The sequence below is a fragment of the Lonchura striata genome, chromosome 16, assembly GCF_046129695.1.
Source record: "Lonchura striata isolate bLonStr1 chromosome 16, bLonStr1.mat, whole genome shotgun sequence".
NCBI classification, from domain to species: domain Eukaryota; kingdom Metazoa; phylum Chordata; class Aves; order Passeriformes; family Estrildidae; genus Lonchura; species Lonchura striata.
The window spans coordinates 13,597,460-13,625,351 of NC_134618.1; the positions used below are offsets into that span (position 1 = coordinate 13,597,460).

The window sequence follows — 27,892 nt, forward strand, 5'->3', positions numbered from 1 at the left end:
TTTCTGGAAACCTCTTGGACAGGGCTGTGAGAACATCTCGGTGCAGGGCTTTGGGCAGCCCGGGACGCGGAACGCACTCGCTGCTGCCGACAGAGCAGGAAGGATGCTCCGAGCGCGCTGGGGGCTACATGGGACCAGAGCGTCCCCATCGCGGCTATCAAGGGAAAGGGAGGAGAGGGCACCGGCACCCTGCCCGCACCCAGCCGTGCGCTGCCGGCCGCGGGCGCGGAGATGCGCGGGGCAGAGCCCGGGACCGGGCAGGACGGGGCTGGCGGGGCCGGGACGCTCGTAGGAGCTGGCGGGGAGGACGCGGGGGTCGGAGGGGCGCGGGCGGTCCGCGGGCAGGGCCAGGCGGTGCCCACGCCCCGCGTGGGGCGGCCCCGGGCCCGTCCCTCCCCGGGCGGGGCGGGCGCGGTTTAAAGGCGGCGGCGCGGCGGGGGCCGGCGGTGGCGGCGGCGCGGAGAGGCGAGGAGCGGAGGGCAGGAAGGATGCTGAAGAGCTGCGGGAGGAAACTGCTCCTGTCCCTCGTGGGCTCCATGTTCACCTGCCTCCTGGTGCTCATGGTGGAGCCGCCGGGGAGGCCGGGGCTGGCCCGGGGGGAGGCCGGCGGGGCGCAGCGGGCGCTGCAGAGCCTGGGGGCGGCGGCGGCCGCGGCTCCCCCGGCGGCGCAGGGGCCGCCCGGGCTCCGCAGCTTCGCCGATTACTTCGGGCGGCTGAGCCGAGCGCGGCGGGAGCTGCCCCCGGCCCCGCCGAGCCCCCCGCGGCCGCCGGCCGAGGACATCTCCCCCCGCGATGTCTTCATCGCCGTCAAGACCACCAAGAAGTTTCACAAGGCGCGGCTAGAGCTGCTGCTCGACACCTGGATCTCCCGCAACCGCGACATGGTAAGGGATGGGGACAGGGATGGAGACGGGGCTGGTCCCCTCCGCTGGCCGGGATGGAGCGGCTCGGGACGGGCTGGAGCCCACGCTTCTCCGCCGCTGTCCTGGCCCCTCGTTCTGTGCGATCCGGGTGGTGCCGTGACCCAGCAAATAGCACCTGTCCTTCCCTTTTCCCCCACGTCGCTGAGCCGGGAGGTATTCCGAGCCTGGCTGGGCTGTTCTGCGCCCAACTGTGTTTTCGGGAGGGTGAAATGCAGCGTTGCAGGGTGAGTGATGGAGAGAGCCCGACCGTGGCTCCTCGCACTCAGAAGCCTCTCCTAACTCTGCTCCAGGCTCCTTTCCGCTGAGCACCTCCCGCTGCAGAGCTGGTCTGGGTTGCTTTCGGCTGGTGAAACTGAGGCACGGTGAAGGGGTGCAGCCCAGCCCGTGGGTGCCAGAGCCCGGATCAGGCCCCTGCAGAGAGGTGCCTGAAGCTGTGCTGCTCGAAGGACACCCGGTTCATCAAGCCAGGGCTGGGAGAGTGCCGGGATTGAAGCTCTCGGTGTCCTGACAAGGGACTGGGCAGGACTGGAGTTGCTGGGAGCTCTTGTGGGTCTGCACCGGCTCACCCACACCGGGACAGTTCCAGCGAGTCTGGTTCCTGACCTTACTGATGTCCTGCCCGGAGTCCTGGCAGTCCCTTTCTCTGTCCTTCAAGTACTGAAGCAAAATTCAAAAGGGAAAAAAAAAAAAAAAAAAGCTGTTTCCTTAGGAAATGTGCCTTGCCATTTGCTCCTAAGACAGTTTTTCTACCCTTAGACAGCTTTCCAAAAGTAAGTTATGTCTGGTCCTAACCTTTTCTTTTTCTGTCTTCACGTGTTTCCTCCTGGCATGGAACTCAGTTTCTTGCTTGCAAACTGTTTGCCTTGGAAATCTGGAGTGGCTGAGGGTGGAGGCCATGGGGGAAGGATTGACCTGCCCATGCCCTCCTCACCCAAGTCTGCTGGACCTTGTGGGGTCTTGGCTCCTGCACTGTACCCCAAGAATTATCTTGCTACTTCTACTTTTTTTCCCCTGTGAATTGTGGGGTGGGTTTTTTTTGGTTTTTTTTGGTTTTTTTTCCCAAGTTTCCTGGGCTTGGCAGTGGATCTGCCACTTCTCCTTGGTCCAGTTATTTAATGGAAACCTCTTTTATGCTCTGCTGTCACTCCGAGGGGGTGGTGAGTGGTGGTGGAGTGAAACGCTCTTTGAGCACCTACAGATGATCCTGGGAATGGCTGCTCTTTTTTTTCTTCTCCCTCTTGTAAGCTCCGGCTTTCTTCTAGGGTTTTTTTTTTTTGGTTTTTTTTTTTTGTGCTTCGTTTGTCCGTTTGGATTCCCAGAGCCCTAAGGCTCGGCTCTCACGCTGTCCCCCTGGGCAAGCTAACAAAGCCCCTTTTCTCCTGGCGCAGAGAAAAGGCTTCGCAGCCTCTTGTGTGGCACTTTCCATGGGAACGAGGGAGCCGGAGCCGGCCGTGTCCAGGTCAGGTTGCCTAGAGATGAGGGCCATGAAGCCAGGGGGGCCGCAGCCCGGCGAGGTGCCTGCCTGACAAGCCAAGCCGCTGAGTGACGGCTCTTGTACAGCACTTGAGGACAAGGAGCTGCCGAGAGAGCTGGAGGCAGCACGAACTCCTGCGGAGCAAAGCAGGGATGGGGGCACAGGGGATGAGGCCACGCTGCTGGGGGTGATCGGCTCTGCTCTTCCCATGCTGACACAGCCTCTGTCCCTGGGAAGCTTTGAGGCAGCCTGAGCTTCCCCAGACTTGGCATCAGGTTGGGTTTTGTTTGCCCACAGAGTGTGGGATTGGTGCTATGGGGCTCTTCTCTCTTATTTCTCTTCAGTTCCTGCATCTCCTCCTTGCTTGGCCCCCTGGTTTCCATCCCAGGAGGGTGATTTGGTGGCAGTGGGGCACTGCCTCCCCTCAAACGTCTCTCTTGGTCTGAGTCAGGCCTGTCTCTGCTCATCCTCTCTCACTCTGGGTTTCACTAACGGTGCTCAGGCATGTGAGCTGCCTCACCAACGTGGGGAAGTTCCTGCCCAGGGGCTGAGAATCTCCTTTGCCTGATGCTGGGTCTTTCTCCTGATCACCTCTTGCTCAAATCACAGCCTCCCTCTGGTTGTTCATTAGCCAGGCAGGAGGGATGCAGACAGTGCTGAGAAGGGGTTAAATCCAGCAGGTACCTCCTGCCTGGGCCCTGGCAGATAGGGGGAACAGCCATTGTGTCCTTCCTTGGCTGCTCTTTGTTCTGCCCACAATAGTCCCTGTTTCCTGCCCTCTGTCACCTCCAAGACGCTGCAAAGGGCACCCTCTTCTCCTTCCTGCCTCTCTGCACAGGGAGAGCACATCCCTATCCTCTAAATCTCCTCTTTGGGTTGCACAACCCAGGCTGGACAAGCTACTTTTGGAGGAGAGTTATGGGTTTTCCACTCTTTGAGTTTCCAGCTGTCTCAGTATCCTTAGGATGCTGGAGAAACTTTGCACTTGAAAGGAAAGACAGCAGCGAGGAAAATGGCCATTAAGCAGAAACCCTGGACAGGAGCAAGTCCAAATCCACTTCTTACTTGCCGAGTCGGGTGATTCGCAGCGGCAGAGTCGCCAGAGACACCTCTGCTGCCCCTGGGGTTGCCCTGGAGGCGGCTGGGTGTCCCTGAGGCATCCAGGCAGCTCGGCACACGCCTCGGAGCCCGCGGGGGCCGAGCCCGGGCCGCCGTCCCGGCAGCGTGGGATCCGCTGGCTGCCTCCGCTCGGCGGCGCGGTAATTGCAGCCTTTGAAAAATTCCTGCTCCCGGGGCAAAGCGAGCGGGTTTGCCTTCCAAAGAGCACGCTGCTCTGATGGCGGCTCCCGAATTTCTCTAGCACCTTGGCCAGGGTCCCGACCCACACGCTGGAGTGTGCTGGCATGCGAGTCTCGCTCCCACCAGAGCGGCTGAGGCCGGGGACTGCGCATCCCAAACCAGCTCCGCGGTGCAGCTGCCTCCCCCCTGCCCTGGGCTGTGTGCCAGGGCCTGCTGAGCACTCTTGAACTCGGACGGAGTGTGAGGGTCCCTCCCTGCCGTCCCCCGGGGCAGCCTGTGTGGGTTTAAGGGGTGGGAGCCCCTTAATTGCCTTGTCCCAAACGATGCTGCTGTCCCTGCCCATAAAAGCCCTGGAGCCGGTGAGCGGCGCGTGGAGCACCAGGCGGGAGGGTGGGGGACCCTTGCCACACAATGAGCTCATTGTTTGGGAGGAGGTTATTAAAAAATTATAACATTTAAAATTACAGTGGAGGATTCTTCCTCTTGCTGAAAGGAGCAGGGGGAGGAAGGGCCCGCGGCCCTGCAAGCCCCTTCGCCGCCTCTGCAGGTCCCAGCCATGGGATCCTGTGCCAGCACAGACCTGCCCCTGGTCCCGGGGAAAGCCACCACCATGGACTGGGGCTGCTGCCATCGTGGCATGCTGTCATTGCAGGGATATCGCCATCACACTGCTCCCAACTTGGTGAGGAGGGGTGGGGATTCCCCCCCTTAAACCCCGAGGCTAGAGGGAAAAGAAGAAATTTTCCTGTGGGGGCACAAAGCTGGGCAGCTCTGGCAGCATCCTGACCTGCTCCAGAGCCACTCACCCAGCTGGAGACTGAGCCCCCCCACCCACCAGCACTTCTTGCTGCCTCCTTTCCTTTGCACCAAGTGGGGTGGCTGTGAAAAGGGTACTGGAGTGCTCCATCCTCTCCCAGCATGGGGAAGTGAGATGTGGCACAGGCTCAGGATTTGTGCACTACAGAGTCACGGGGTGCCTGCCTGGCCGAGGTTCCCCTTTTGATGGGTGTGCTGGTGGCATGGTGGCAGGCATGGGCCACGCAGAGAGCGTGTCACCCTGGGAAGTCACAGAACCCCTCGGCCAGGTGGCACAGCCACGATGACCCCGGGGTGGCCCTGGCTGGTGGGACAGCTTGTGCAGCACCCAGCCACGAGCAACCCACGAGCTCCAGCAGCGCAGGGGAAATGAGTCACCCTGAAAGGAGAAATGAAGGCGAGGAAAGAAAAGAAAAAAAACCAGAGAGCCCTCCCCAAGGGCGAGGAGGAGGCAGTGGGGGGCTGCCGGCGGCTGCCTGGCTCCTGGAGGGCAGCTGGGGGGGCTGAGCCCGTCCTGGCCGCGGGGATCCCGGGTGCCGCTCAGTCCCGGCCCGGGGCCGTGCATTGTGCGGGGCTGCGAGGAGCGCTGGCAGCTATTGTTCGGCAGGGATTTGGCATCCTGTGTTTCTTGAAGCTGCAGTTCTGAGAACAATGAGGTTTCCTGCAGGGGTTGGGGGGGTGCAGCGGGCCCTTCCTCTCTTGCACCCTGCAGGAAAAGTTACTGGGGGGGGGTCCAAGAGGTCCTTGCACCCCTCGGTGCTGTGTCTGGCACAGGGGCCAAGTGGGAGAGAGGTGGCTGTAAGGGCTGGGAGTGTTTTCTTGCCCTGCTGGGTTTGGAGGTGGTGGTTTGCAGGGGATGTTGGCTGCAGTGTCCTCTTGCAGCACTATAAACTGGACGCTGCCCTCATGTCTGGCATCCCACTTGGGAGATGCTAAAGGTGGACTTATGTATTTCACTTGTTCTCATCCTTTCCTGGCCTATTCCCTCCCGGGCTTGGCTGTCACCTCTGCTCCTCTCCCCTGCAGCCCCAGGTAAAGGGTGCATGTCCCATCCAAGAAACACAAATTAATTACAAAATTAATTAAAAAAATTAAGCTTTGAATTGTTTTTGTTTTAATTGAATGTCATGGTGGGGTTGGGAGGGATGTGGGAAACCTGTGAGGCCCCAGTAGGTGCCCACATGGGGTGACTTATAGCTATGTGCCCCTGTCCCAGTCCCTGAGGTGCCACCTGGTCCACCCTCACCAGGAATATTACAGGGATGTGTGTGGGGAGAGGCCGAGGGGAGATGCCTGGGTAGGATGAAACATTTCGGTGCAGGCGAGTAATAAACAATTGTCCCTGTGCTCTATTTATAGAGGCTGAGTGCAGGATTAGTAGTGGGGTTATTTTTGGAGCAGCTGAAGGCAGTTGCTGGACGGCGCTTCTGAGCTAATCAAGCAAACATTTTCTGTCTCGCCTGTGCACAGGCTGTGTGCTCCCTGCACCCCCAGCAGGGAAACCTGGGCTGGAGTGCCAACCCCCCTGTGTGATGGGGTTGTCTCAGGCATCCTTGGATGCTGTCCTGCTGCCCTGGTTCAATTTGTACCCCAAGCAGTTGCCTGACCCCTCCCTGAGCACCTGAAGGAAATGGGGACCAGCAGCTGTACCCCGAGTTGGTTGGGGTGACACCCCCCCCCCTACACACAGCACTGACCTTGTGCCACCCCAGCAGCGATGTGCCCATGGAGACACAGCAACCACGGGCATCCTTGGCCCCGCAGCTGATGGGTCCCTGTCCCCCAGCTGTCCCCTCCTCACCAGCACTTCCCCATCCCCTTTCCTCAGAGCCTTCCTGACCTCTGTCCTTCCCCACAAGCCAGGCTCCACAGCAGGCTGTGCATTTGTGAGAACTTGCCTTCCCACCCCCTCCATCATTTTTTCCCCCCCACTTTTTCTTTTCTCCTTTTCAAGCCCCAAAGGTCACTTGTAGCCCCGTCCCCTCCCATTGAGCCTCGCTGCAGCTCCAGGCTCTCCCCACCAGCCCCGGCTGGGGACCTGAGCAAACAGGGCCGGGTTAACCAGTGCAGCTGTATGCTAATGACTGCTGCCCGCTTAACTCTCCTCGCTGAGTAAAGTCAACCCCACTATTGTACCCAGCTCCTCAAACAAGCCACAAAACCCCAGCGCGTTCCCGGGGCCGGCTGCGGGGTGGCACCCAATTTCCAGCTCACTTGTAATTCACCATCCCCAGCGCTCCATCGTCCCTCCTCTGCTGCCTCCTGCCTTTCCCCCCAGCCCTTTTGTCTTTCTTCCTTTGCCCTTTTGTGCACGTCTGGTTTTTAATAGCGCTTGGCAGCTGGTTGTGGTTTCTCTCCTCCAGCTTTGTTTGCTGCCCGCTGATTGATGGCGATGCCTTTCCCACCCCCTGCTCTCTCCTCCTGCTTCTCGTCCTTCCCCAGATCCCAGGCCCAGAGCAGCTCCTCCAGTCCTCCTTCCTGGGTGACATATGCCAGGGATTAGCTGTGTAAATAGAGGAGTGCAGCCGGGCAGGCAGCTCAGGGGCCCGGGGAGGCGGTCGGGTGCTGCCTGGCACCGTGGGATTGTGCTGGGATGGGGCAGTGGGGAACCATCCTCGCTTCGGGGCTGGCGAGTGGCACTCACTGGCACATCTCAGCCCCCTTGGGGGGCACAGAGGAGTTGTGGAGGTATTGTGCAAGTGGGCAAGGACAGCCACGTGCTGTTGACACAGGTGGGGACGCGGCTGGGAGCCGGCGCCATGGGCAAACACACCTGCCCAGGCGGCTGCTCCGGCACCCCCGGCCACGCGCGCCGGCTCAAGGCTGAAATCCCCGCTCAGATCAGGCCGCTCTGCACCTGCTCCCCTCCATGCCCCCGCCTCCCCTTGTGCTGGGGACAGCCCCCGTGGCCCCCAACACCTCCCTGCCAGCTGCTGCCCTGTGCAAAAGGCAGGAGGACAGGGATGCTCTGTGCGGGGGCTGGGGTTTGCTCCCAAGGGGAGCTCAGCACCCGTCCTGGTCTGAAGCTGGGTGTGGTGTGTGGCTGCCAACTCTCCAGTGCCCCTTGGGGTTTTGATAAGGGGGAAGAAGTCACCACCAGCTTCCCGGAGGAACTGATCCCAGGTGCTGCCCATGGGTGTTGTGTCCACATCCAGAGCCACATGGTCTCAGCCCCTTGGTCCTCAGAGGTGCTTTGTCTTCTCTTTCAGACCTTCATCTTCACTGACGGAGAGGATGAGGAGCTGAAGAAGCAAGCACGTGAGTCTGTGGCTCTTGTCCCTTTGTGTGTGTGACCTGGCCAGGTCCCCTGGAAAGCTCCCACCTGTGCAGCATGGTTGGCATGAGACCTGCCCTGGGAGCTCTGAAAAAGCCCTTGCCACAGGAACGTGGGTTGAGAATGACACAATTTGTTTCGGTGATGATGCCTGAAACACCCTCTGCCTGGGAGCCCCGTCTGGGGGCAGGTTTATTTCCCAGTCAGCCCAGCCCATCCCCTGCATGGTGCTGTTGGGGGTCACAGTAACAGGGTGGGGTGCCTTTGCACCACTTTGTCCCTGGGGTGAGTTGGGATTGATGACAATGCAGACAGGGTTTCATGGGAGCATTTTCCGGGCTGGGGTCAGCATGGTCTATTCTCCCCAGCCTTTTCAGGCTGGGAAGTGATTGACTTTGAGCTGGGCAAGAAACATAGGGCAGGATTTTTGCTGCCATGTCCTGGGCAAGCTCAGGACTCACAGACACCCCTTCACCCCTGGATGGCTGGTGCACCCTGGGCAAGGTGATGTGGGGTGACATCATGCTTAAGTGGATAGGGCTGATCTATGGTGCATCTGCTGCATCCACATTCCTTATTCATCCCTTCCCTTCTCTCACATGGACAAAAAAAGGCCTTCCCCCAAAAATCCGTCATTTGCCCAAAACAACAACAATGTGGGTCACTGAGCATCGGGACCACCCATGAGTTTCCATCCCCCTGGCACACCTGGGACATGTGTGGTGAAGTGTCACTGTTTGAGTGTGTGGGGAGGTGTGGGATGCACCAATGCTGGGTTTTGACCCCTCCTTTTTCCCCACAGGAAACGTCATCAACACCAACTGCTCGGCTGCCCACAGCCGCCAGGCCCTGTCCTGCAAGATGGCCGTGGAGTACGACAAGTTCATCGAGTCTGGCAGAAAGTAAGCGGTGCCCGGGGCTGCTGTGGGGGATGACAGGACTGAAGGGGGGCAGGATGGTGCCAGCAGAGACCATTTGTGGTTTTGGGGTTGTTCCTCAGCGTGGGGACGGGGCAGCTGCCCCGGGTGGGTGTGACACTGCTGTCACTGCAGGTGGTTCTGCCACGTGGATGATGACAACTACGTGAACGTGCGGATGCTGGTGAAGCTGCTCTCCAGCTACCTGCACACACAGGACATCTACATTGGGAAGCCCAGCCTGGACCGGCCCATCCAGGCTACAGAGAGGATCAGTGAGAACAAGATGGTGAGCGTGGGGAGAGCATGGGGCTGCTTTAATTTGGGCTGCACGGAGAAGGAGCTGTTGTCTCACTGCGTTGGTTCCCCTCTCTCGCAGCATCCTGTGCATTTCTGGTTTGCTACGGGTGGAGCAGGGTTCTGTATCAGCCGGGGGCTGGCACTGAAGATGAGCCCTTGGGCCAGGTAAGAGCATTGGCACTGCACTCCCAGGGGGAATCCTCATGGTCGCCAGGGCACAGAGAGGTGACATTTTTGGGGATGGGTGCTGGACCATGTCCCACAACCTTTCTCTCTTTCCCTTCTGGGTGTGTCTGCAGAGAGCTTGGAAACAAGCTGGGAAGGGTTTCAGTTCCCCCAAAGTGATTTTTAATCAGAGCTGGGCACCCACTGGCCAAGCCCAGAATCCCACAGGGTGCCCACATCCCCTGGGCTTTGCTCCTCTGCAGCCCCTCTCTGTCTCCCCGCAGTGGGGGTCACTTCATGAGCACTGCAGAGAAGATCCGCCTGCCTGACGACTGCACCATCGGCTACATCATCGAGTCCGTGCTGGGCGTGAAGCTCATCAGGAGCAACCTCTTCCACTCCCACCTGGAGAACCTCCACCAGGTGCCCAAGTCAGAGATCCACAAACAGGTACCACAAATTGTCACCCAAAAATTGGGCATCAAAGCTAAGATACTGATTGGTGTGTGACCAAAACAGCAGAGGGGAAAAGCCCCATCGGCCTATCACTGTGGGGTGATGCAAAGTGTCATTGGAGACTTTGGGAAATGGGGTGAATTTTGCAGCTCCCCTTTCCTCTGCTTGATCCTTATGGCCATGTTGGCCACTTCACCCCTCTGTGCTTGCCCCCCAGGTGACACTGAGCTACGGCATGTTCGAAAACAAGCGCAACTCCATCCACATGAAGGGAGCCTTCTCCGTCGAGGAGGACCCATCCAGGTGAGCTGGGGGCCCTGTTCCCCCCAGCCCGGGCTGCCATGGGGCCGCCGCTGTGCCGTGCTCAGCTTCGCTCCTCTCCTCCTCCTCAGGTTCCGCTCCGTGCACTGCCTGCTGTACCCTGACACGCCGTGGTGCCCCACCAACATGGTTTACTAGGAGGTGCACGTGCCCTCCAACCTCGTCCCGACCTTCCCCGGTATCCGACGGGCGTGCGGGACCTGCGTGCGGGTGTGTCGGTCCGGCCTCGCCGCGAGGCGGACGGACGGACGGACGGACGTCGTTGCTGTGGTATTGCACAGTGTGTGTGTACTGAAGGCTGCTGTGCGGCCCCTTGCCCCCTGCCCCGCCTGCCCGTGCCCGTGCCCGCTGCCTGGTCCGGCCGGGAAGGTGAGAGGGACGGGAACTGAGCACTTACCCACCGGGCAGCCGCGGCTGGCGGGCCCCACGCCATGCGTGGGGAGCGGCCGCAGCGCGGGGCCCTGCCCCGCCCCGGGCTTGCTTCTCCTTGATGGTTTGTTGTTTTTTTTTTTTTCCTTTCAAATGTTAAGTTTTTTTGGTGTGTTCTTCCCTTCTTTGCATCTACCCCCACAACCCGCTCCCATAACCCCTCACCCAGCCCATCCTCTCTCCCAGTCCCAAAATCTCAGCAGCGAAGCTCTGGCTCCCAGTTGGGATGAGGGGTCCCTGTGAGTTCTGCTCCCTGGCTCGTCAGGCAGGCACAGCAGGCAAGAGGTGGGCAGGGGAAGCCTCTGGCAATGGCAACGGCTCCTCCAGGGTCCTGCAAAGCTGCTGGGTGCTCCACAGCCTCACTGGAGGGAGACAGGGGGGTGGCTGGGAGCCGGTGTTGGTGTGAACTCCATTTCCCAGAGCTCCCCCCTCACGGGTGAAGTGGCAGCATTGGTGGGTGAACTATTTAGAGACTGGTGTAAAGACTCTCTGTAATTACAGGCGTGGGAGGAGGGATTTTCCAGAGCTGCTGCAGTGGGGTGGGCACCGTGTTTGTCCAGGGTCTCCCTCCAGTGCTGCTCGGGCAGCCCTGCAGCTCTGCAAAGGAACACCTCGAGGTCTGCCTGGGGACTGTGTGGGTGTCCCCTGTAGGGCCAGAGCATCCTGTGGCCTTGCCCTGGCTCTGGGTGCTGCCCAGGAGGCACCTGCCACAGGCAGGCAGCATCTCTCAGCCCTCCCACTGTGCTCTTCCTGATGGAGAGGGATTTATCCAGGGAGGGAGAGGGACCCTGCATCCTCTGAGAGCTGCCCTGCCTGTCAACATCAGCCTTCTCTCTGTCCCTGGGCCGAGCTAGAGCTGAACATTTCCAACTTGAAGCTGAGTGAAAATAGCCCATAATGGGTGTGTTGTAAATATGTTATTGAGCCAGTATTTTTTTTACTGTGCCTTTTTTTTTTAAGAAAAAAAAAAAAACACATTGAGAAATATGTAGATTTTAAAATGCTTTTTATACATTTTCTGTGGATCAGAAAAAGAAAAATCCCCGACCTTTGATAATCTGTTTAAGAAAGAAAAAAAAAAATTCCGATGTCTTGTAACTATCACTTAATTTATATGTTCCAGTATCTGGAATGTCACTCTGTGCTTTCTGTAACTAGGATGTGTTTAAAGCAATAGATGTGGGAAGGGGAACCAGCATGGACAGTGTGTTCTCAGGGACCTGAACCCGATCGCTGCCACGGGGTTCCCGTGGGAGCGGTCACCAATAAAGCGGCTTTTTTGCTGACCACAGTCACCTGCTCCGGGCTCCGGTGTCTCTTTATGGATGTGCTGCTCTGAGCACCCCTTGATCCCCTGCAGATGTTGTCACCTCTGGCCGAGCTCTCAGGGATGCTCGCAGGAGGGGCTGCACCCCCGTCCCTTTTTTCCCACGGGTCCTGGGATCCTGCTGGCCATTTGCATCCCAAGGTGTGATGGTCCTCTCCCCCTTCCCCTTCCCAAAAGGCTCGGGCAGGGCTTGGCATCTCGGGGCTGGTTTTTCCCAGGCTCAGGGGTGGGAGGGAGGCGGTGGGGATGAGGTGAGAGCCGGTTGTTAGCAGGGTGTTGTTAACAGCCGGCGGGCAGGCGTGTGCGTGGGAAGGTTGGGGGCTGCGGGGGAGGAGGAGTCCCTTCCCTCCCAGCCCTCCCCTCACCCTCTCCACCACAGTTTCAGCCAACACTCAGCATCCACCTGCCAGAAACAAGCCCCAGCTTTCATGGACTGTGGAGATAGCCTAAGTTCTGCCCCTCCACTCCCCAAACCAGTCCTGTTTGTGCCACTGGTACCAGCTTCCACCTGTGCCATCCCCTCCTCCTCGCCTTCCTGCACAGCCAGCACCCTTTTTTTTTTTTTTTTTCCCTTTTCGAGGCACACTTACTTCACAGTTTCACTTGAATCTCTGGGTTATCAAGGGTTGGCCCTGCTAAAAATACAGCCCGGCAGGAAATCGGTGTGTGCTGAAGCAGCCACCCCTCCTCCCAACCCACTCACCCTTCAGACGGCCACAAAAATCAGAAGTTCCCCAAGCAGCCCTTGGTGATGTGGGGCTCTGTCTGAGAGTGTGTCACCTCAGAAAACCAGCATTGCCCTGACCCCGCCACCCCAAAATCTGCCCTGGAGGAAGGGAAGGGTGGATGGACAGCAGTGCTGCCTTCCCCCAGCTGCCTGGGGCCAGGGATGGTGTGCTGGATGCAGGATCCGGTGCCCCTCAGGCCTCCCCTGGTGCAAGGTCAGCTAAGGGACCTGTGTCAGGCACAGGAAGCTGTGACACCGAGCCCCATCTGCTCCCCCACGAGTTTTCCTATTGCTCATGGGCTGCGGTTTTGGCAGCGTGGGCACTTCCCAGCAGTGGTGCTGTCACCCTTGCTGAGCCTGACCCTCCCCTGCACCCCAGACAGGATGGGGAGATGTGGGTTAAGTGCCCATCGAGGTGCTGGGCCACCAGGGGCTGTGGATTGGGATGCTGCTGCAAGGAACAGGAGCCCCAGCAGGGGTAAAGGCTGGGGGGAGGCTGGGCATGGTGCAACTCCTTGATGGGGCTTAAAAAGTAAAATAAACACAAATAAAAAAGAAAGGTACACATAAAATAAAATAATAAAGTAAAATGAAATATACTCCACCGAGCCTTCAGGAGTGGGGGAAGGCAGCTCACCAGCCTTCCAGTTTGTCTCCCACCAGGCTCCCAGCCTCTCCCTCCTCCTTTCCCTACTCGTGGGCTGAAAAGTAAATAAATACAGGCATTAATAAACAAAAGGAAAACAAAAGCAAAGCCTGCTGCTCTCGCATACTTGGCAGACTCCGCAGGCCAGGCTGCTTTCATCTGCACCCCGGCGCTGGTGTGGGATGTCCTGTTTACTCTCGCCTGCTCGAGGCAGCTGATAAGGCAGCTGTACCTTTTGGAGAGTCTGGTGTGTGGTGATGGGGTGGGGACAAGCCAGGCTTGTCGGGGACACTGTCACTATGGAGGAACTGCTGCTGTGCCCAAGGGATGCTCCAGCACCGTGCCTGGCTGAAGACTTTCCTCATTTCTGGGTGGTTGCAACATTGAGGGCAGAGAGTAACACATTGGTTTTGTCCTTTTTGCTGTTTCCAACCTCCTTTTTTTTTTTTTGGTTTAATTTGCATTTGGGTCACTTGCAGTCCCAGATTTCGTGTGAGTCACTGTGTTCCCAGCCTGGCTGTGGGGACTTTCACCAGGGACCGTGTGCACGGCGATGGGACAAACACCCATCCTGGTACTGAGAGCAGTGAGAAGTACTTGAGACTTGGGGTGGGAGGGCAGTGTTAGGAGACAACAAAACTTGTGTGAATTGGCTCCAAGAGCCACTTCCAGCTGCTTTGGCCCAGCAAACTGGAATATTTGTGGGAAACGAACATAAAAGCATCCGAATCGCAGGGCCTGAGCGATGCATGCAGCTGCAGCTTTGGGAGTTGCCTGTCCCAGTGCTGGGTGGGAGAGTGCTGAGACCCCTGTGGGGGCATGATCTACATCCCACCACCTCTGTGCAGCTGGAGATGATTTAATCCACCACCAGCACTGTCTGCCTTGGGGCGAGGGGCTGCAAAGCCCTGCAGCAGAGTGATGGCTGTGGGATGGCCAAGACTCAGCATGGGGATGTGCAGAGTAGCTCTCAACCACTGCCCCCTTATTTTTTTCACCCTTCTACTATTTCCCACCCCTGCATAATATGCAGGTGGTTAAAATAAATAACCCAAAAGCCCTACAAAGTTTATTTTTTCCTTCCTGACTTTTAAGACCAGTCTTGAATCTATCAAAACCATCCCCCTTGCCCCAAAACTCCCAGCAACTGCTGTTTCTGCTCTGCCTCAGCTGCCCAGTGGGGCCAGTTCTGCTGCTGTAGCCATTTGGCAAGCCAAGAGTGGAGGAGGAGATAAATTGAGCATCTCAAAAGCATCTGGAAACACTTCCCACGGTGCTGCCAGATGGGATCCCCAAAGCTGCAGCATCACCGAACAGCCCCGCTCCCAGCCCCTCCTTCCTCCTCCTCAGTGGATGTGTCCCCCTTCAGCCCCCACCAAACCACGGTGCTTTCACCAGGAAAACAGTGCTGGGTTTGTGCTTGTCCACACTGAGGACAGGGACCCGAAGCAGCAGTGACACTGCAGCAGTGTCACCACCGTGTCAGCACTGGGTGATGCTCTGGCCGTGTCCTCATCAGCCTGCTGAGCCTCCTTTATTTAGGGTGGCTGTTGAGTTGGGAAGCCCTTGGGCAGCGGGGCCATTCTGGTTCCTGATGGGTAACCCAGGCACAGGCTCCAGAGCTGATGTGTTTGGAAGAGATCAGGAGTGGCTGGGTGATTTACGGGGTGCAAGCACCAGGTTCCGGGAGGTTTGCCTGGTGGGAAGAGGAAGCGGGTGGGAGAAGCACCAGCATCTGCAACACCTCGCAGTGAGCAGGGAGCTGTGCTTCCTCCACTGCCCTCCACGGACTGGGAGGGATTAAAAAATCCCTGAGCAGGGATTTTTGCTGAGGTCGTGGTGAGAAACACCGCCTGCTCCAGGCAGAGCCAGGCAGCAATGGAGACCCCAGCTGCAGAAGGAAAAGTCCTCTGCTCCTGCCGCCATCCATCCATCCCCTCTCGAAGGCACAGCAGTGTGACCGGCTGCTCCATCATCATGGCCACAGCCAGGCCACCCTCTGTCCCTGCCTGGGCACTCCCAGATGAACTGGGAGACACTGGAGGGCTGGGACAAACCGAGCTGGAGACACGGGCTTGGAGGAGCCCTGGATGGAGCATTCCCGGGGCTGCCTCGGCTCACAAACCCTCCTGAAACCAAGCGCAGGGCTCCAGCATCCCCACGCGGTCAGACCGCTCGCAGTCGCCCTGCTCGGGGATTTTTTCCAGCGGATACTCAGCTCTGTCCTGGCTTCCCTCGCAGTGCAAGGACAGGACACGACCTCCTGAAAGCACCACGGAGTGGGGTGGGGAGATGGGGACATTCCTCAGGAGCGAGGGTGCTCCGGGAGGGGTTAAAGATGAGCTGCATTTTCGGCTGCCTGATGCCTTCCTGGACTCGTGGAGAGCGCGAAACTCCCGAAGAATCACAAATCCAGCTCTTAAATCCACCCGATGGAGGGAGATGGGCGGACCAGGCTGCAGCATCAGCAGTGCCCGCACAGTGCCACGCCCAGCAGAAATCACGACCGGCAGTTCGGGCCATCTCCCACCCCAGGAGGGGACAGCAGATGGGGACACGCAGTCGGTAACCGTGTCCCCCAGCCACCAGCTCTGCCTGATGGTTTTCCATCCACCAACCCACGGGAGCTGCCGGAGGCACCGCTCGTGTTAGCACAGCTCAGCACGCCACAGAGCAAAGCATCTCCCCGGGGCACCCCTCCCTGCCTTATCTCCCAGGACTGAGATCTAAGGGACCACTACTGAAGGCTGATCTGAGGGTGAGGTTTATTCAAACACATACTTCACCCTTCCCTCTGTTTTCTCCAAGCCCTGAATGGCTCAGCAGTGCAGAGGGTGAGTGGAGCTGCAGCTCCTGGGGGTGGCTGGAGAACACTGGGAGAGGTCACCAGGAAGGTGGCCTTTGCATGTTCCCATCCCTGCTGGAGTCCATAAACCTGGTTAAATATTTACACTGATGACTCTGATCTAGGCTTTCTTCTCCTTCATGCCATGAGATTCCCTTGACTGCTTGAAGCCCTTTTAGAGCTTTACAGAGCAGACTTAATCACCTCAGGCCAGGGATGAAGATGGAAAATGTGGGTTCCTCCTTTAGATGGGAATGAAAAAAAAAAAAAAAAAAAAGAGGGGAGACACATCTGTCAATTATTAGTGAAGGGGGAAAACTGGTGTCTGTTGGGATTCACAACCATGAGGGGTAAGTCACAACCAGGAGCCCTCTGTGGTTCTGAACTAGACTCGTGAGCAGGACTTGAGAGCACTGGTATGGGTTTCAGCCATATTCACAGCATTTAAAAAAAAAAAAAACAAACCCATAATATTTACAAAGACAGGGTTGAATTATTGCTTATCCCCACACCTAGGAAGGGAGGGACTGAGGTCAGGGCAAGAATAGCACAGGATGAGGGCAGGACCCAACGCCTCCTTTGACTGGCAGGATCAGGCAGAAAACAGACCAGGAAAATTAGAGGAAGGTAAAGGTTTCAGTTTACTAAGTGATAGTGATGTGGGGGTGGGCCTGTGATCAGAGAACTGCACAAACAGAACTAAAAAGAAACCCAGGATACCCTGGGGCAGCACTGAGCAGGGTGAGCCCATGCAGAGTTTCATCTTCCCCCAAAGAGAAGCCTCTGACAGGGCTGAGCTGCTGGGGCACCATCCCAGGCCACTTTTCCACACTTCTTGTATTTGTACTTGAAATGAACCACTCGTGTTTCCTGCTGCTCCAGTGGGGAATAATCAAAGCAGCAGAGGGGCTTCAAGGGGTTAAAACACACTGGGCACAGGAGAACATCTCCCAGGCTGATGTGTCCCATGGTTGCTCCAGCACCTCCTGCCCCCAGGTACAAGGACGTCCCCACAGCAGCCACCAGCCCAGCCCCACTGGGAGAAAACACAGATCAATAACCAGGAACAGTGGTTTTAAATTGTTTATTTTTAAAACATGAAACCCAAGCTGAATAGAAACCACAGATATTACATTTAGGTTTTTTTGTTTAGTATTTGCAAACCAAAAAGTTACAGTAAAAAATAGCTACGTTACAATCAAGAGAACTACAGAATTAAAAGTAAAGATACAAAAATGGGCTCAATCCTCTTTAATCTTCACAATTTAAAAACATTTTGGGTAAGTGCAGGAACACTTGAAAGAAACTAGCAGGTCCGAAGTTTAAAAAAAAATTATATATATTTATATATTATATATGTATATAAAGTGGTATGATATACAACCATTATGGTTAAGAAGAAGAAAAAAAAAAACAAAACAGAGAAGTTACAAAAAGGCCAGGTACATGTTCACCATTAGGTTTCTGTGCACAGTGTCCAAGAAAATAAACTTCCCTCTGAATGATGTGAATAAAACTCATGGGGCCTCCCGTTACCAAGGGACCTGAGGCACGCGACGTGACGGCTGGGCTGCACCCAGTGCAGAGGACAATGGAAGAAATGAGGCTTTTCTGGGACTTCAGCAGCCTCCTGGGCAGAGGCCACTGGAGAAGTCTTGGTGTGAGATTAGAAGAGGAACAGGAAGGAAGGAGTTGGGAATTGCATAGTGAGGAGCAATGTGGTATCAAATACGCAGAGCACCTAAGAGCTTCATGCTACAGTTATCCTCTTTAGGAATGCAGTATTTTGAACTTTCTGGTTGTACATCAATTTATGTTCCACTTTGTTCATGCAGCCACAGGGGCTGGGTGTGCATCTGGGAGCTCCAGGCCACCAGTAACCCATCCCTTGTGTCCCAGCTGGGCAAGCACGCTCACCATCATGGCTTGGCAGAAATCCCACCCCCCCCAAAAGCACAAAGCACTTGTCAGCCACCTAGGAACTGCTACCAAAACATCCCACGCTTCTGCTGGGCCTCCTGGGCAGCCCAGGGAAGCCATCCATAGCATGCACACAATTTCTGGAAAAGGGAGGTAGGCTCTGATGGAAGGAGGTACAGACCAAGCCTTGTCAGGTCTGTGTCAAGGCTTGAGATCTGCTCCTCAGGACCTCGCTGGAGGGCTTTTCTCCTCCCACCCAGAGGTGCTCACCGAGTGGCACAGACACCTGCTGAGCTGGGGAAGACCCTGGCTGCTCCTTGGAGCCCAGGCAGGAAATGCTTCAAAGACAGCTCAGGGGAAACCCACCCACCTCATCTCCTCTGGAACTGGGGGGTGGCAGGGATCGACAAGCCAAGACACTTCTCTCTTCTTCAAAGGGCTCAGAATGGTATTTCAGTGGCTGCTCGGAGGGAAAGAAGGGGACATCCCACAGGACCTGCACCTTGCTCTGGGGCACCCACCCACTCCTGTCTCCCACCACCCTGCAGCACCCAAAGCTCTCGTGAGCAATGGCTGAGCAGCTCCCTGAGAAATGGTTTCACTCTCAGAAAGGCCAAACTTTTCATGTGGTTTCAGGGAACTGCTATGGAAATCCTGACTTAGGATCACTTAAAACCCCATGCACTGTGTCCCCCTCAAAGCACTCAAATGAACATCCCTTGCATCTTGGCTGAGATGACTGTACACGGAAAATCAACACCTATCAAATGGAGAAAACTTAAAAAGGACAGGAGGGGAAGGGAGCACTCCATCCTTCACATTTGGATACATGGATGCACGCTAAAAATCTTAGCTTGAACCCTTTTATCAGCACACAAAATGAACTCAGTTTAATAATACATACAGGATACAAACACTACAGTTATAATTCCCAAGACAGCACAAGAAATTCACAGCCAAGTCTTGATTTGATTTCCTTTACAATTACAATGCAGTCTTGAACACTGGACACAAGAGTCCAACATGCTATTTACATTTCACATTGTGGAGATGTTTGTGTGCTTGGAAGAGTTCTCAGTTCCAAAAGAAAGTGTCATTCACACATGATGATGCAGTGGAAATAAACCAAGCCAACCAGACAAGCCAATGACCACATTTGTGCTTCTGAAAAAGTAACATGAAGTGTCTTCACCGATGCAGTCACCTTCAACCGGACAAGCTGCCATCCACTCTGCAGTCAGCGAGGTGTCCAGAGGCCAATCTCAGCTCCTCCAACTTCTGGACCCTTTTTCTAGCAACCAGCAACATGAGAAATGTCCGATAAGGTCAGCTGGGACACACCAAGTGATATGGCCTCGGCGTTTTGTCACATTAAAAACAGAGAGACACGATGGAAGAGAGAGAAGTCTCTACAGCTTTACCTCCTGCAGCTTGAAGAGTTTGGACTCCCTCAACCATGAATGCCATCCAGAACAGATGAGTCTTCGCCAGATAGCACCTGCTGTTCACCCGAGAGGGAGGCACAGAGTCTGGGAGATCTTGGCTTTTCAAAGTCCCCTCCTCAGACTAAATGTGACCATATGGATGAGACTGATTATGTCGCAGCCATAAGAATAGGCAAAGGCCATCTGTTCTTCAGCAGATCCATTCAGACCAGCCTGCAGAAATGCCACACTGTTGCTCAAGGTTCCAGTAAAACAAAAAAAAAAAAAAAAAAAAGGAAAAGAACCCCAAAAAGTAGTAGTAATAATAATAATAAACCAAAAGAAACCCATTTGTCTGTGTTTCCTATCCAGCGCTCTGCACAGCATGCAGCGGGGCAGCAGAGTTCCAGGATGCTTTACAAAAGTGCAATATCCATGTCAAGTAAAGGAAGTGCTGGCTGGACACAGGTACACTGCTCACACTGCAGTCACGTTGTGCTGGCCTCCAGAGAGCAAAATGTTATCTCCATAACATTCTTTCCAGTTATATGTTGAAGTCACAGAGTACGTATCTCCACAGCTGTGCCTTGCTGCGAGCCCCAAACACTGTCAGAAGTTGTTCTGGGTGTTGGAAGTGCCTATGCCAGACCTTGGAAGGAAGTAGGTCAAGGTGGCTGCTCTGTTAGATGCTGCAAACAAAGGCTCACTCCTGTTTCTGTGTGGCACAGACAATGCCACGGTGACAATTTAGACCCAGCCCAAAGTGCAGTCACACATGGGTTCAGGGTGCATTCTGTGCACAAAGAAGCTGGTACACAGAAGCACTTATTTTCACAGGGCTCCCCACACCCTCCAGCCTCCAAAACACTGGCCTTCCACCAGTAGGACTGGGCCACAGATTTCAGGGCAGCTCCCCTAGAATTGATAATATGAGTAGCAATCGGAGCACATCCTTGCAAGGAGGGATGATGGCAGAACAACTCAGTCTTAAAAAGGTTTATATGGCTCTTGATTCTTTCTTCAAAGTGAGGGAAAGGTTGGGGTTCCCCCCAGAGAACAGTTGGGGCCTTGGGGCCCTGCAAGATCACCTCACCACACCCTGCACACCCACATCTCCTGGTAGGCTCTAAGACAGGATGGAAACCTGGGGCTGGTGAGCCACAGTGTCCCTCCATACCACCTGTGACCAAGTTTCCCTGCCTTTGTTATTTGATAAAACAGAGGTAATGTTTCAGTGTGAAGCCCATCCAATGTGTTTGAAAGGGCATACTCAGTCCTGAGCAAGAACATCCTGCTTCCAGAGATTTATGGTGAAGCATGAAGTTTATTCCAAACCCTTCTCTTCCTGTCTGCATGGTGATGCCTCCTCCCTGTCTCACACTCCTTCGAATGGTAACAGCTGGCCTTGCAGTTTGGTAGTGGTTTCTGTCTTAAGAGGAGTCTCAAAGCTTGCTGTGCCACAGGGCTGGTACCATTTCCCAGCAAATCCCTCCAGCCTGTTTAGCTGCCTGCCAGGAGCAGTTCCCACCTCACTGCAAGAAGGCAACCAACTTGAGTAAAGGCAGGTTGGCAATTCTGTGCCGCAAACTGCAAACGTGGGGTAAACAAACACCAAGTCTGAACATCACTGAGGTGACAATGCCTCTGCCAACAGCTCCACTCCAGTTTGAGAGATGTGTCCCACTCAATTTCCTCTGCCAGCTGTTTAATATAATGCTCAGCAGCTCTGCTAAGATGCCCCTACTAAGAGGTAAAAAGACAAAAAGGAACATTATAGTTACCCTACTGAAAGGGCAGTAGTTGACAGTACCTCCCCAGAGGCAGTCTCCTCTTCCAGCAGGAAGCTGTCAGTGCCCTTTGGAGCACTGCTCTTCAGTGGGAAGTACAGCACCAGTGAAGGATGTTGCCCTCTGCAGGCACCCAGCTGCCCCTTTGCAAGCCTTGTTCTGCCTCATGTCTAGAAAATGCCTTACATGTGCATTAGTATGGTCAGATAGTGGTTAGCAATGTGCCTTTGAAAACTAAAGAAAATAGAATAAAACATAAATCTGTTCTGACGGTCACAACGTTCTGACGGTCGAGGGTTTCAGACTCTAAACACAGAAGATACACTGACAATCTTGTGAGTTTGTTTGAATGAGGCTCCAAAAACCTCCTTCAATGCCATTTCAGCAACCCTGTGCTGTAGGTTATGGTTTATAAAAAAGGAAAAAAAAGAAAGTCCAGCGGAGTTCACAGGTCATCCCCACGGGGAGAGCTTGCATTTGCTATAAATCCATTAGTGCTTCCAGTTTCTCTTGCTTTTGCAAGCTGACTGTCCCATAAGATCTAGCATCAGAGAGCCAAAACTCTTTAGTGCAAAAATACCTCCCATAAAGTCTTAAAAGTCTTTCCCTGGAAAAATTTGGCACCAAGTGAGTGGCTGGCTCTTGTTTGATCTGTGTCAGCCTAGGAAAGGCAGCACCCAGAATGCCATCTGCAAATACCTGGGCTTCCCTGATGGAGCAGAGAGCTCAGGTCCAGAGCAGTGGACAGGGTCACTGACTGGTGCTGGGCCCCCCTGCTCCTCCTCAAGAATTCACGTGATAGATACAGAGGGAAAGAAAAAGGCATTTTCTCCATGGACTTAAAAAGAAAAAAAGGTTAACCAGGGTAGTGAAATGGTTGGCTCTACTAGAGCAAATTCCAGTGGATGTGCAGTGACACCACGAGGCAGGAGTTCCCTCCTCCCTCACCCAGGGCAGTGCACCAGAGGATCCCCACCGAGATGCTGCTCTGTGCATCCCCTCAGCATTCCCTCGTTGCACAGCAGCCACAGGCACCCAGTCCTGCTTCTTCGGTGTCTGACAGGCTGCTGGTCCCACTGCAGAAGTGAAGAAGATCTACCACCATCTTTCACCAAGTCCCTCTTGGAACAGAAGGGGGGAGAAGGGGGCAGAAGATATTCACCACCTGTTTCTGCCAGGCTGCTCTGCTGAGCTGGCCCACGGGCTGGGGGACTCAGGTTCCTGCCCAGGTGCTGTTGGCCAGCACACATTTGCTCTCTTGTACTACAAGGTGAAGGCTTAAATTCAAAAGGAGCTTCCACTCAGTGGCCAGGTACCAGGTTGGAAGGGTGGTCTGGACTGGAGAAACAGAAGGAGCTGCACTAGATTTTGGGCAGAACAGCAGGATTGTTCCACAAGGACAGCACAGGGGCACAGCAGTTGGCACATTGTTTAGTCTGACTGCATGTGTGGGTTTTGTTTTTTGTTTGTGTGGGGTTTTTTTGCTTTTTGCTTTTGCTTTTTCATTTTAATGCACACTGCCAGCATCTGGACGAGGTTGGTTGGTGGCGAGGTATTTGGCTCTCATGCTGGAGGTGTACTGGAGAAAGAAAAGACAAGACAAAAAAACAAAACAAACAAACAGAAAGTTAAGTCAGAATTACTAATGTCACGATGGAACCACAGATTTCTACCACTTCTCAGCATAATATGGTGTATATTTACAGCAAGCATCTCAAGGAGCTGCTGACTCAGCCTTAAGAAGAAAGTTTAACAAGTCACTGCATGGTTCACTCTGAGTAACATTCTGCCAGTCTGCTGCAGGGGTGCTGGCCTGGTCAGTGCAGATGTGGTGATTTATCCAAGCTGCCTAGAGAAGGAAATCCAACAGCCACTAAGTCAAAACATGACATATGTTGCTTGGGAGAAGAGAGAGAAATGGGAATGATGCAGATGTAAAAACCTACCCCACGCTTTCATCCTCTCTTAGTGATGTTACTGCTTTCAACCATGCCAGAAAAGGAGGCTGAAAAGAAAATGGGTGCTCACCACATCTTCACATTGCATTTTATAGCAATGAGGGCATCAGAAGACTGCGCATGCCATGGATGGGCAGCTTGAAAGAAAAGTGAGGAATAACTAAACAATTTATGCCCAAGAAAGAACAGACCCTATCAGGCTGGAAACAGGCTGCCATCAAACAGGATGATATTAGCAAGTTATCAGGTGGGTGACAGCCCACTGTGGTTTGGGATCCAAGCTGTGCACTGTGCAGCAGCAGAAGAGACTCCCGTGTGGGGGTGAGAAAAGCAAGTCAGGAAGATGAAGGTTAGTTTGATTTGGAGGTGGTGGTGATGCTCTTATTCTCTTTTTTATTCTAAGCAAGGTAATCCAAAACAGCTCCCAGAAGCTACTGAGGTAACATGTGTCATTCAGCTTTGAATAATGAGCTGAAAACCATGTGAACAACATCCAGCAGTAAGAACAGGACTTTGCCTCTTTATACCAATGTGCTCGATGTCTTCTGGGCTCTGCTACCCCAGTATTAACAACCAAGCAATGAGGACAGACATTTCATTCCTCTTTCTATACCCTCTGGAGCCTGAATAATTCTATAATATCCACAGCTTACTTCCCAAGAGTGCTCTTTAGCATACTGACTTTTTATCACCTCTTAAACCACACCATGTAAAATAGCCAGTTAAGCTGGCAGAGACAACTGAAAGGCAGTTCCACACCAGGAGGTATGATTTATCTTGCCCACTGGGAAAGAACATTACGAGGCATCTTTAGATTCTCAAAAGCTCAGCTGTCCATGGGGTTTTTAGAGAATTAACAGTATTTTATCAGTTTTCCTTCAAAGACTGACCTGGGTCGAACCCCTGCACAATAGAAGAGAGAAACTGCTCCTCTGGCAGAGCTGATCCCAGCAGCACAAGATGAAGACACCTGTGGCTTACTTGCACACTCAGCATTTAGTGTCTTCCATAACTGGAAAACTTTTTTCAGAACATGGATCTTAATATAAAACTCTGGCCCAGAAATGGCATCTATATTTAGAAGACAAAGAGTACATCTGTTCTTTCTAAGATGTATTTTTTGTCAGTGAGAGGGCAGAAGATAGAACATAGCAAGCTAAGCTACTTTAAGGACAATAATCTATACAGTTTATTAAATGTGATTACTGTTTCAGAAATAAAGTTTAGGGTGTTATTAATACATAGGAGAATAACCCAAGAGCCTCAGAGAGGTTTAGAAGTCAAAGAACTTTCTCATAGAGTAAGTAGGGCACATTTCAGGTAGTGCAATGCTGAAATTACCAGCCAAGCCTCATGCTAAGAAGAGGGCCTTAGAAGGAAAATTGCATTTGAGTGCTCATTTTCCATTTGCATTCTCTGTAGTGACATGTGATAGGAGATGAGTATGGACAGAGAAGTTTTCCAGGTGCTAAAGTTTTGTGAGAAATATTATAAAAAAAAAAAAATCTCAAATAATGGAAGGTTATTGTGCATCTTTCTGGACTAGTCATACGGGTTCAGCACACAACATACAATTTAAACTTTCTTTAAAGCATTAAAATCAAGAGGACAAAGTACACCTATCATGGTGGGAGAAGCTGAAAAGAATTCCCTCCTTCCTCCAAAAAGAAAAGACCCCACAGTTTTTAAGTGTCACTAAAACAAAGTAACCAGGAACACAAGATCTGGAGAGTCAAGCAGAGGGTATTTTACATTCAAACCTACCTGCAAATCCACCACAAGGAACAAATCAAGACTCAGAGTAGTCAGAGTTAGGGCTGATGTTCTCTCCTTAACTCAGGATTTCTGCACCTTTGCACCTCTTCCCAGTTCAACTGAACCAGTTCCTCCTTCTGTTATGTGTGTTTTTAAGGACCATGGTAAGTATGACAGAAACCTGGCAGTAGAGAGCCAACACTCCACTGTGCACCTCTCACAGCACAGCTCTACCAGCGTGCTCTGGGTCTCAGCCACAGCAAAACCCTCCAGGTACAAGTGCTTTCTCCACATGCTGCAGCCCTTCCTCATTCCTTCTCTGCATCCTCTGCTGGGAAGCAGAGGAAAGATGCTGTGGAACACACAGGTCCCAACATCTGGACAGGCCAGCAGATGAAGATTTATCAGCAGACACCACTTTTGGATACAAAATCAGACTATATCATCCAGAGTTAAAGTAATTAAGTCTTCAGTTGCTTTTTAAAAAATCACTATGTTTTAAACTCCTTTAAAAAGTGATTCTAAAGACAGAAAGCCTGAGCACAATTCAGACCAAGGAGGGCTTGGACTCCACTCTGAGGCCCACAGCTGTCAGGTTCACAGTTGCATTTAGTTTCCTTTAAAGAGGAGCTTTCATAGAAGGTTAAAGAACACTCACAATTCAGTCATTCTTCCAGCACACTCACTGGAAGTACCCATGTGCCTATACACCCTCATTTACCCTTTCAGAAACAGCACAGAGGACAAGTTTCACCCCATAACTCCACCTCACTCTCAGCTTCCCCAAGAAGGGCACCTGAAAGAGTTCTTGTTACCATTCCTGCTGGTTGCCTGTGCTGTTCAACACAGCACCTCTCAGTCACTTACCAGCCAGCTCCAACAAACACAGCTGATCGCACACAGGGTTATTTTTGTATTTCTCCAAAGAAAATAAAAGTCTCTGCCTTCACATTCAGCCTTGTTGAGGGTATAAACTTTCATAGGTGTGGTTTGCCAGCACATACTAGTTAGGCACTTAACACACATAGCCTGGGCACAAAGGAATCATTGGTTGCAAAAAACCCATCATTTTAAGGAATAATCAGTTAGTTTTAGAGGCCGTAAATTCTACTGACTCCTATGAAATCCATGAGTACTTCAAAGCTAACTAAGCTATGCTGAAAGATCACTTACTATATGAAACCATGACTGAGTACAAACCATTTACTATTTGTGGTTAAAAACCCACGTGAATTTCTCTTGAGCTACCCTGACTTTGATTTTCTGCCAGAGCTGTTCAGGTAATGCAATAAAGACCAAAGCTTCTGGATTCAAGTTCTGAAAGGTTGATCTCAAACAGCTAGAGCACAGTAAACACAGAGGGTTTGGTGTTATTATGTATGGGAGGTACAAGATGCAGGGAAACAGCTAATTCTAGCCAGTGGGTTCTTAATTCAAAGGGACTTAAGTCTTTCAAGTCAAGAGAACAGAGCCTCTGTTGGTTTTGTTTGTTTTTAAGGCCCTGGAAAGAATGCAGTGCCTTTTCCATGGCCCTTCAGACAGCCACATTAAGCTCGGGTGGGACCATAGATAAACAGAAGACAGTGCAGACTGGGATCAGGTCATGTTCCAGCCCAGGGATTTCAAGTCTAGAATGAAGCTCCTAGAATTTCCCCACCCTCACCAATATTTTACTTCATGGAACAATCCATCTAACATTGCTACAATACCACCTACAGGAACAACAAAGCAGAAAACCCACCACAAGCTGAGGCCCAGGAGCAATCTTAGCAAGACTTAAGACTGAAGAAAGCTGTGAGCCTTTCAAGGGTGCTGGCACCATGCTTCAGGCAAGGTTGTTTGCATTCATGCACCAAGGCAGAGGCATCAAGACACCTGATCCAGCCCCCTCCCAGCAGTCCCCAGGCAGGCAGGCAGGCAGGCAAGGAGCAGCAGGGATGCAGACCAAGCACCAACAGAACAGAAAGGAATCCAGTGCAAGGCTGAGAGAAGTGCCAACAAGAGGAAGCAGAGAAGAAAGAACAGCAGCAGCTTTATGGACATGTATTTCTGGGAAGAAAATGCAAGATATGACTGCACGAGCCAAAAGCAACAGGCTCCCTGCTCCCACCGGAACCAGCACCCTCCTGGCACTGGTTGTGGTTCCCTTGAAGGAGCACTGTCCCTAACCATACCCTGTATTTAACCAAGCTAACAACCCCCCAGAATGCAGACCACCTCCTCTTTCTGTGGGCAGGTGGCTTTGCCACAAGGGAGGAAACATTGTCTGTCTACGAGAACTTGAGCAACTGCAGCCCATGAGGAATGCAGACAGTGAAATGGTACTAGGAGGGCCCTGCTCACAGAGTCTGTAGGACACGGGTGGGATGATTTGGACACACAGAGAACAAACAAAACAGTAAAAGGTCTTGAAACAGAATGAAACAGATCTTAGTGATTATATCCGGACCCTTAGGGAAGCTTTTTTTAAAAAAAAATTGCTCCTGTCTGACCTTAAATGTAAGGATAAAAGGAAAAGCTGCACACAGATCTGACAGGCAATTAAGTAACTCTCCTGGACAGTTTAAAATTAGAAATCCTACAAATGTGCTAAAAGCTTGTGGCAGGCAGGTATCGATGGTTTTGGGTGTTATGACTACTGAGGACGAGCAGAACAGCAGCAGGGCTCAAAGAGAGCCAAAAGCTGAATTAAGACAACCGTTCCTGACTGAAGTGCTGCTAGATTGGTTCTCTTTACTTCTAGAGAATGGCTTCTTGTGATGGGAGAACTTCTATGTTGCTTTTGAAGTGCAAGGTTATTCCTACATTTGAGCAGCACTCAGCACTTGGTGTTCAAGCTGTTCTGAAGTGTGGAATCCAAGCTGAAGCTGCTGTGAGGTGGCTTTTGTGAGGCACGGGCACCTGTAACCCTCACAAAGTGCACCAGAAGCCTCTAGAAGGTCGATCCTGCTCCTTGAGACTGCACCAGAGGCAAAACGGATTTTCAATTTCACCTTTGGCAGGAGGGAATGGGGTGGGAGGTGCAGAGGGAAGGAATGTGAAGAAATAAAAGGCACTGGCCTGGGATAAAGAGTGCAGGGATGAAGGGAGTGGTTGGGAGTGGAGAAGGGTTGAGCAAGAAGGACCTTT

The 27,892-nt window shown here is 53.2% G+C and overlaps 2 protein-coding genes across 4 annotated transcripts in view; one reads left to right on the plus strand and one right to left on the minus strand.

Moving 5' to 3' along the window:
• The first annotated feature begins 488 nt into the window (after positions 1 to 488).
• On the plus strand, positions 489 to 10,453 carry LFNG (LFNG O-fucosylpeptide 3-beta-N-acetylglucosaminyltransferase). The gene is made up of 8 exons (XM_021539684.3): positions 489 to 884; positions 7,722 to 7,770; positions 8,589 to 8,688; positions 8,839 to 8,992; positions 9,083 to 9,168; positions 9,453 to 9,618; positions 9,842 to 9,927; positions 10,017 to 10,453. The coding sequence occupies exons 1-8, from the start codon at positions 489 to 491 to the stop codon at positions 10,081 to 10,083; spliced, it is 1,104 nt and encodes a 367-aa protein (XP_021395359.1). The 3' UTR covers positions 10,084 to 10,453.
• A 6,535-nt stretch (positions 10,454 to 16,988) lies between these two features.
• Positions 16,989 to 27,892, minus strand: part of TTYH3 (tweety family member 3) — a 74,105-nt gene continuing 63,201 nt past the window's right edge. For all 3 annotated transcript variants that reach the window (XM_021539683.3, XM_021539680.3, XM_021539682.3), the window contains one exon: positions 16,989 to 22,629. In XM_021539683.3, coding sequence (XP_021395358.1) covers positions 22,614 to 22,629 — 16 coding nt within the window. In that variant the 3' untranslated portion in view covers positions 16,989 to 22,613. The remainder of the gene's footprint in view (positions 22,630 to 27,892) is intronic.

Excerpts from the sequence above, each read along its gene's own strand:
- LFNG (XM_021539684.3), top strand. The coding sequence starts at position 489 with ATGCTGAAGAGCTGCGGGAGGAAACTGCTCCTGTCCCTCGTGGGCTCC. Across the intron at positions 9,619-9,841 it reads AGTCAGAGATCCACAAACAG|GTGACACTGAGCTACGGCAT; the intron begins GTACCACAAATT and ends CTTGCCCCCCAG. Across the intron at positions 9,928-10,016 it reads GTCGAGGAGGACCCATCCAG|GTTCCGCTCCGTGCACTGCC; the intron begins GTGAGCTGGGGG and ends CCTCCTCCTCAG.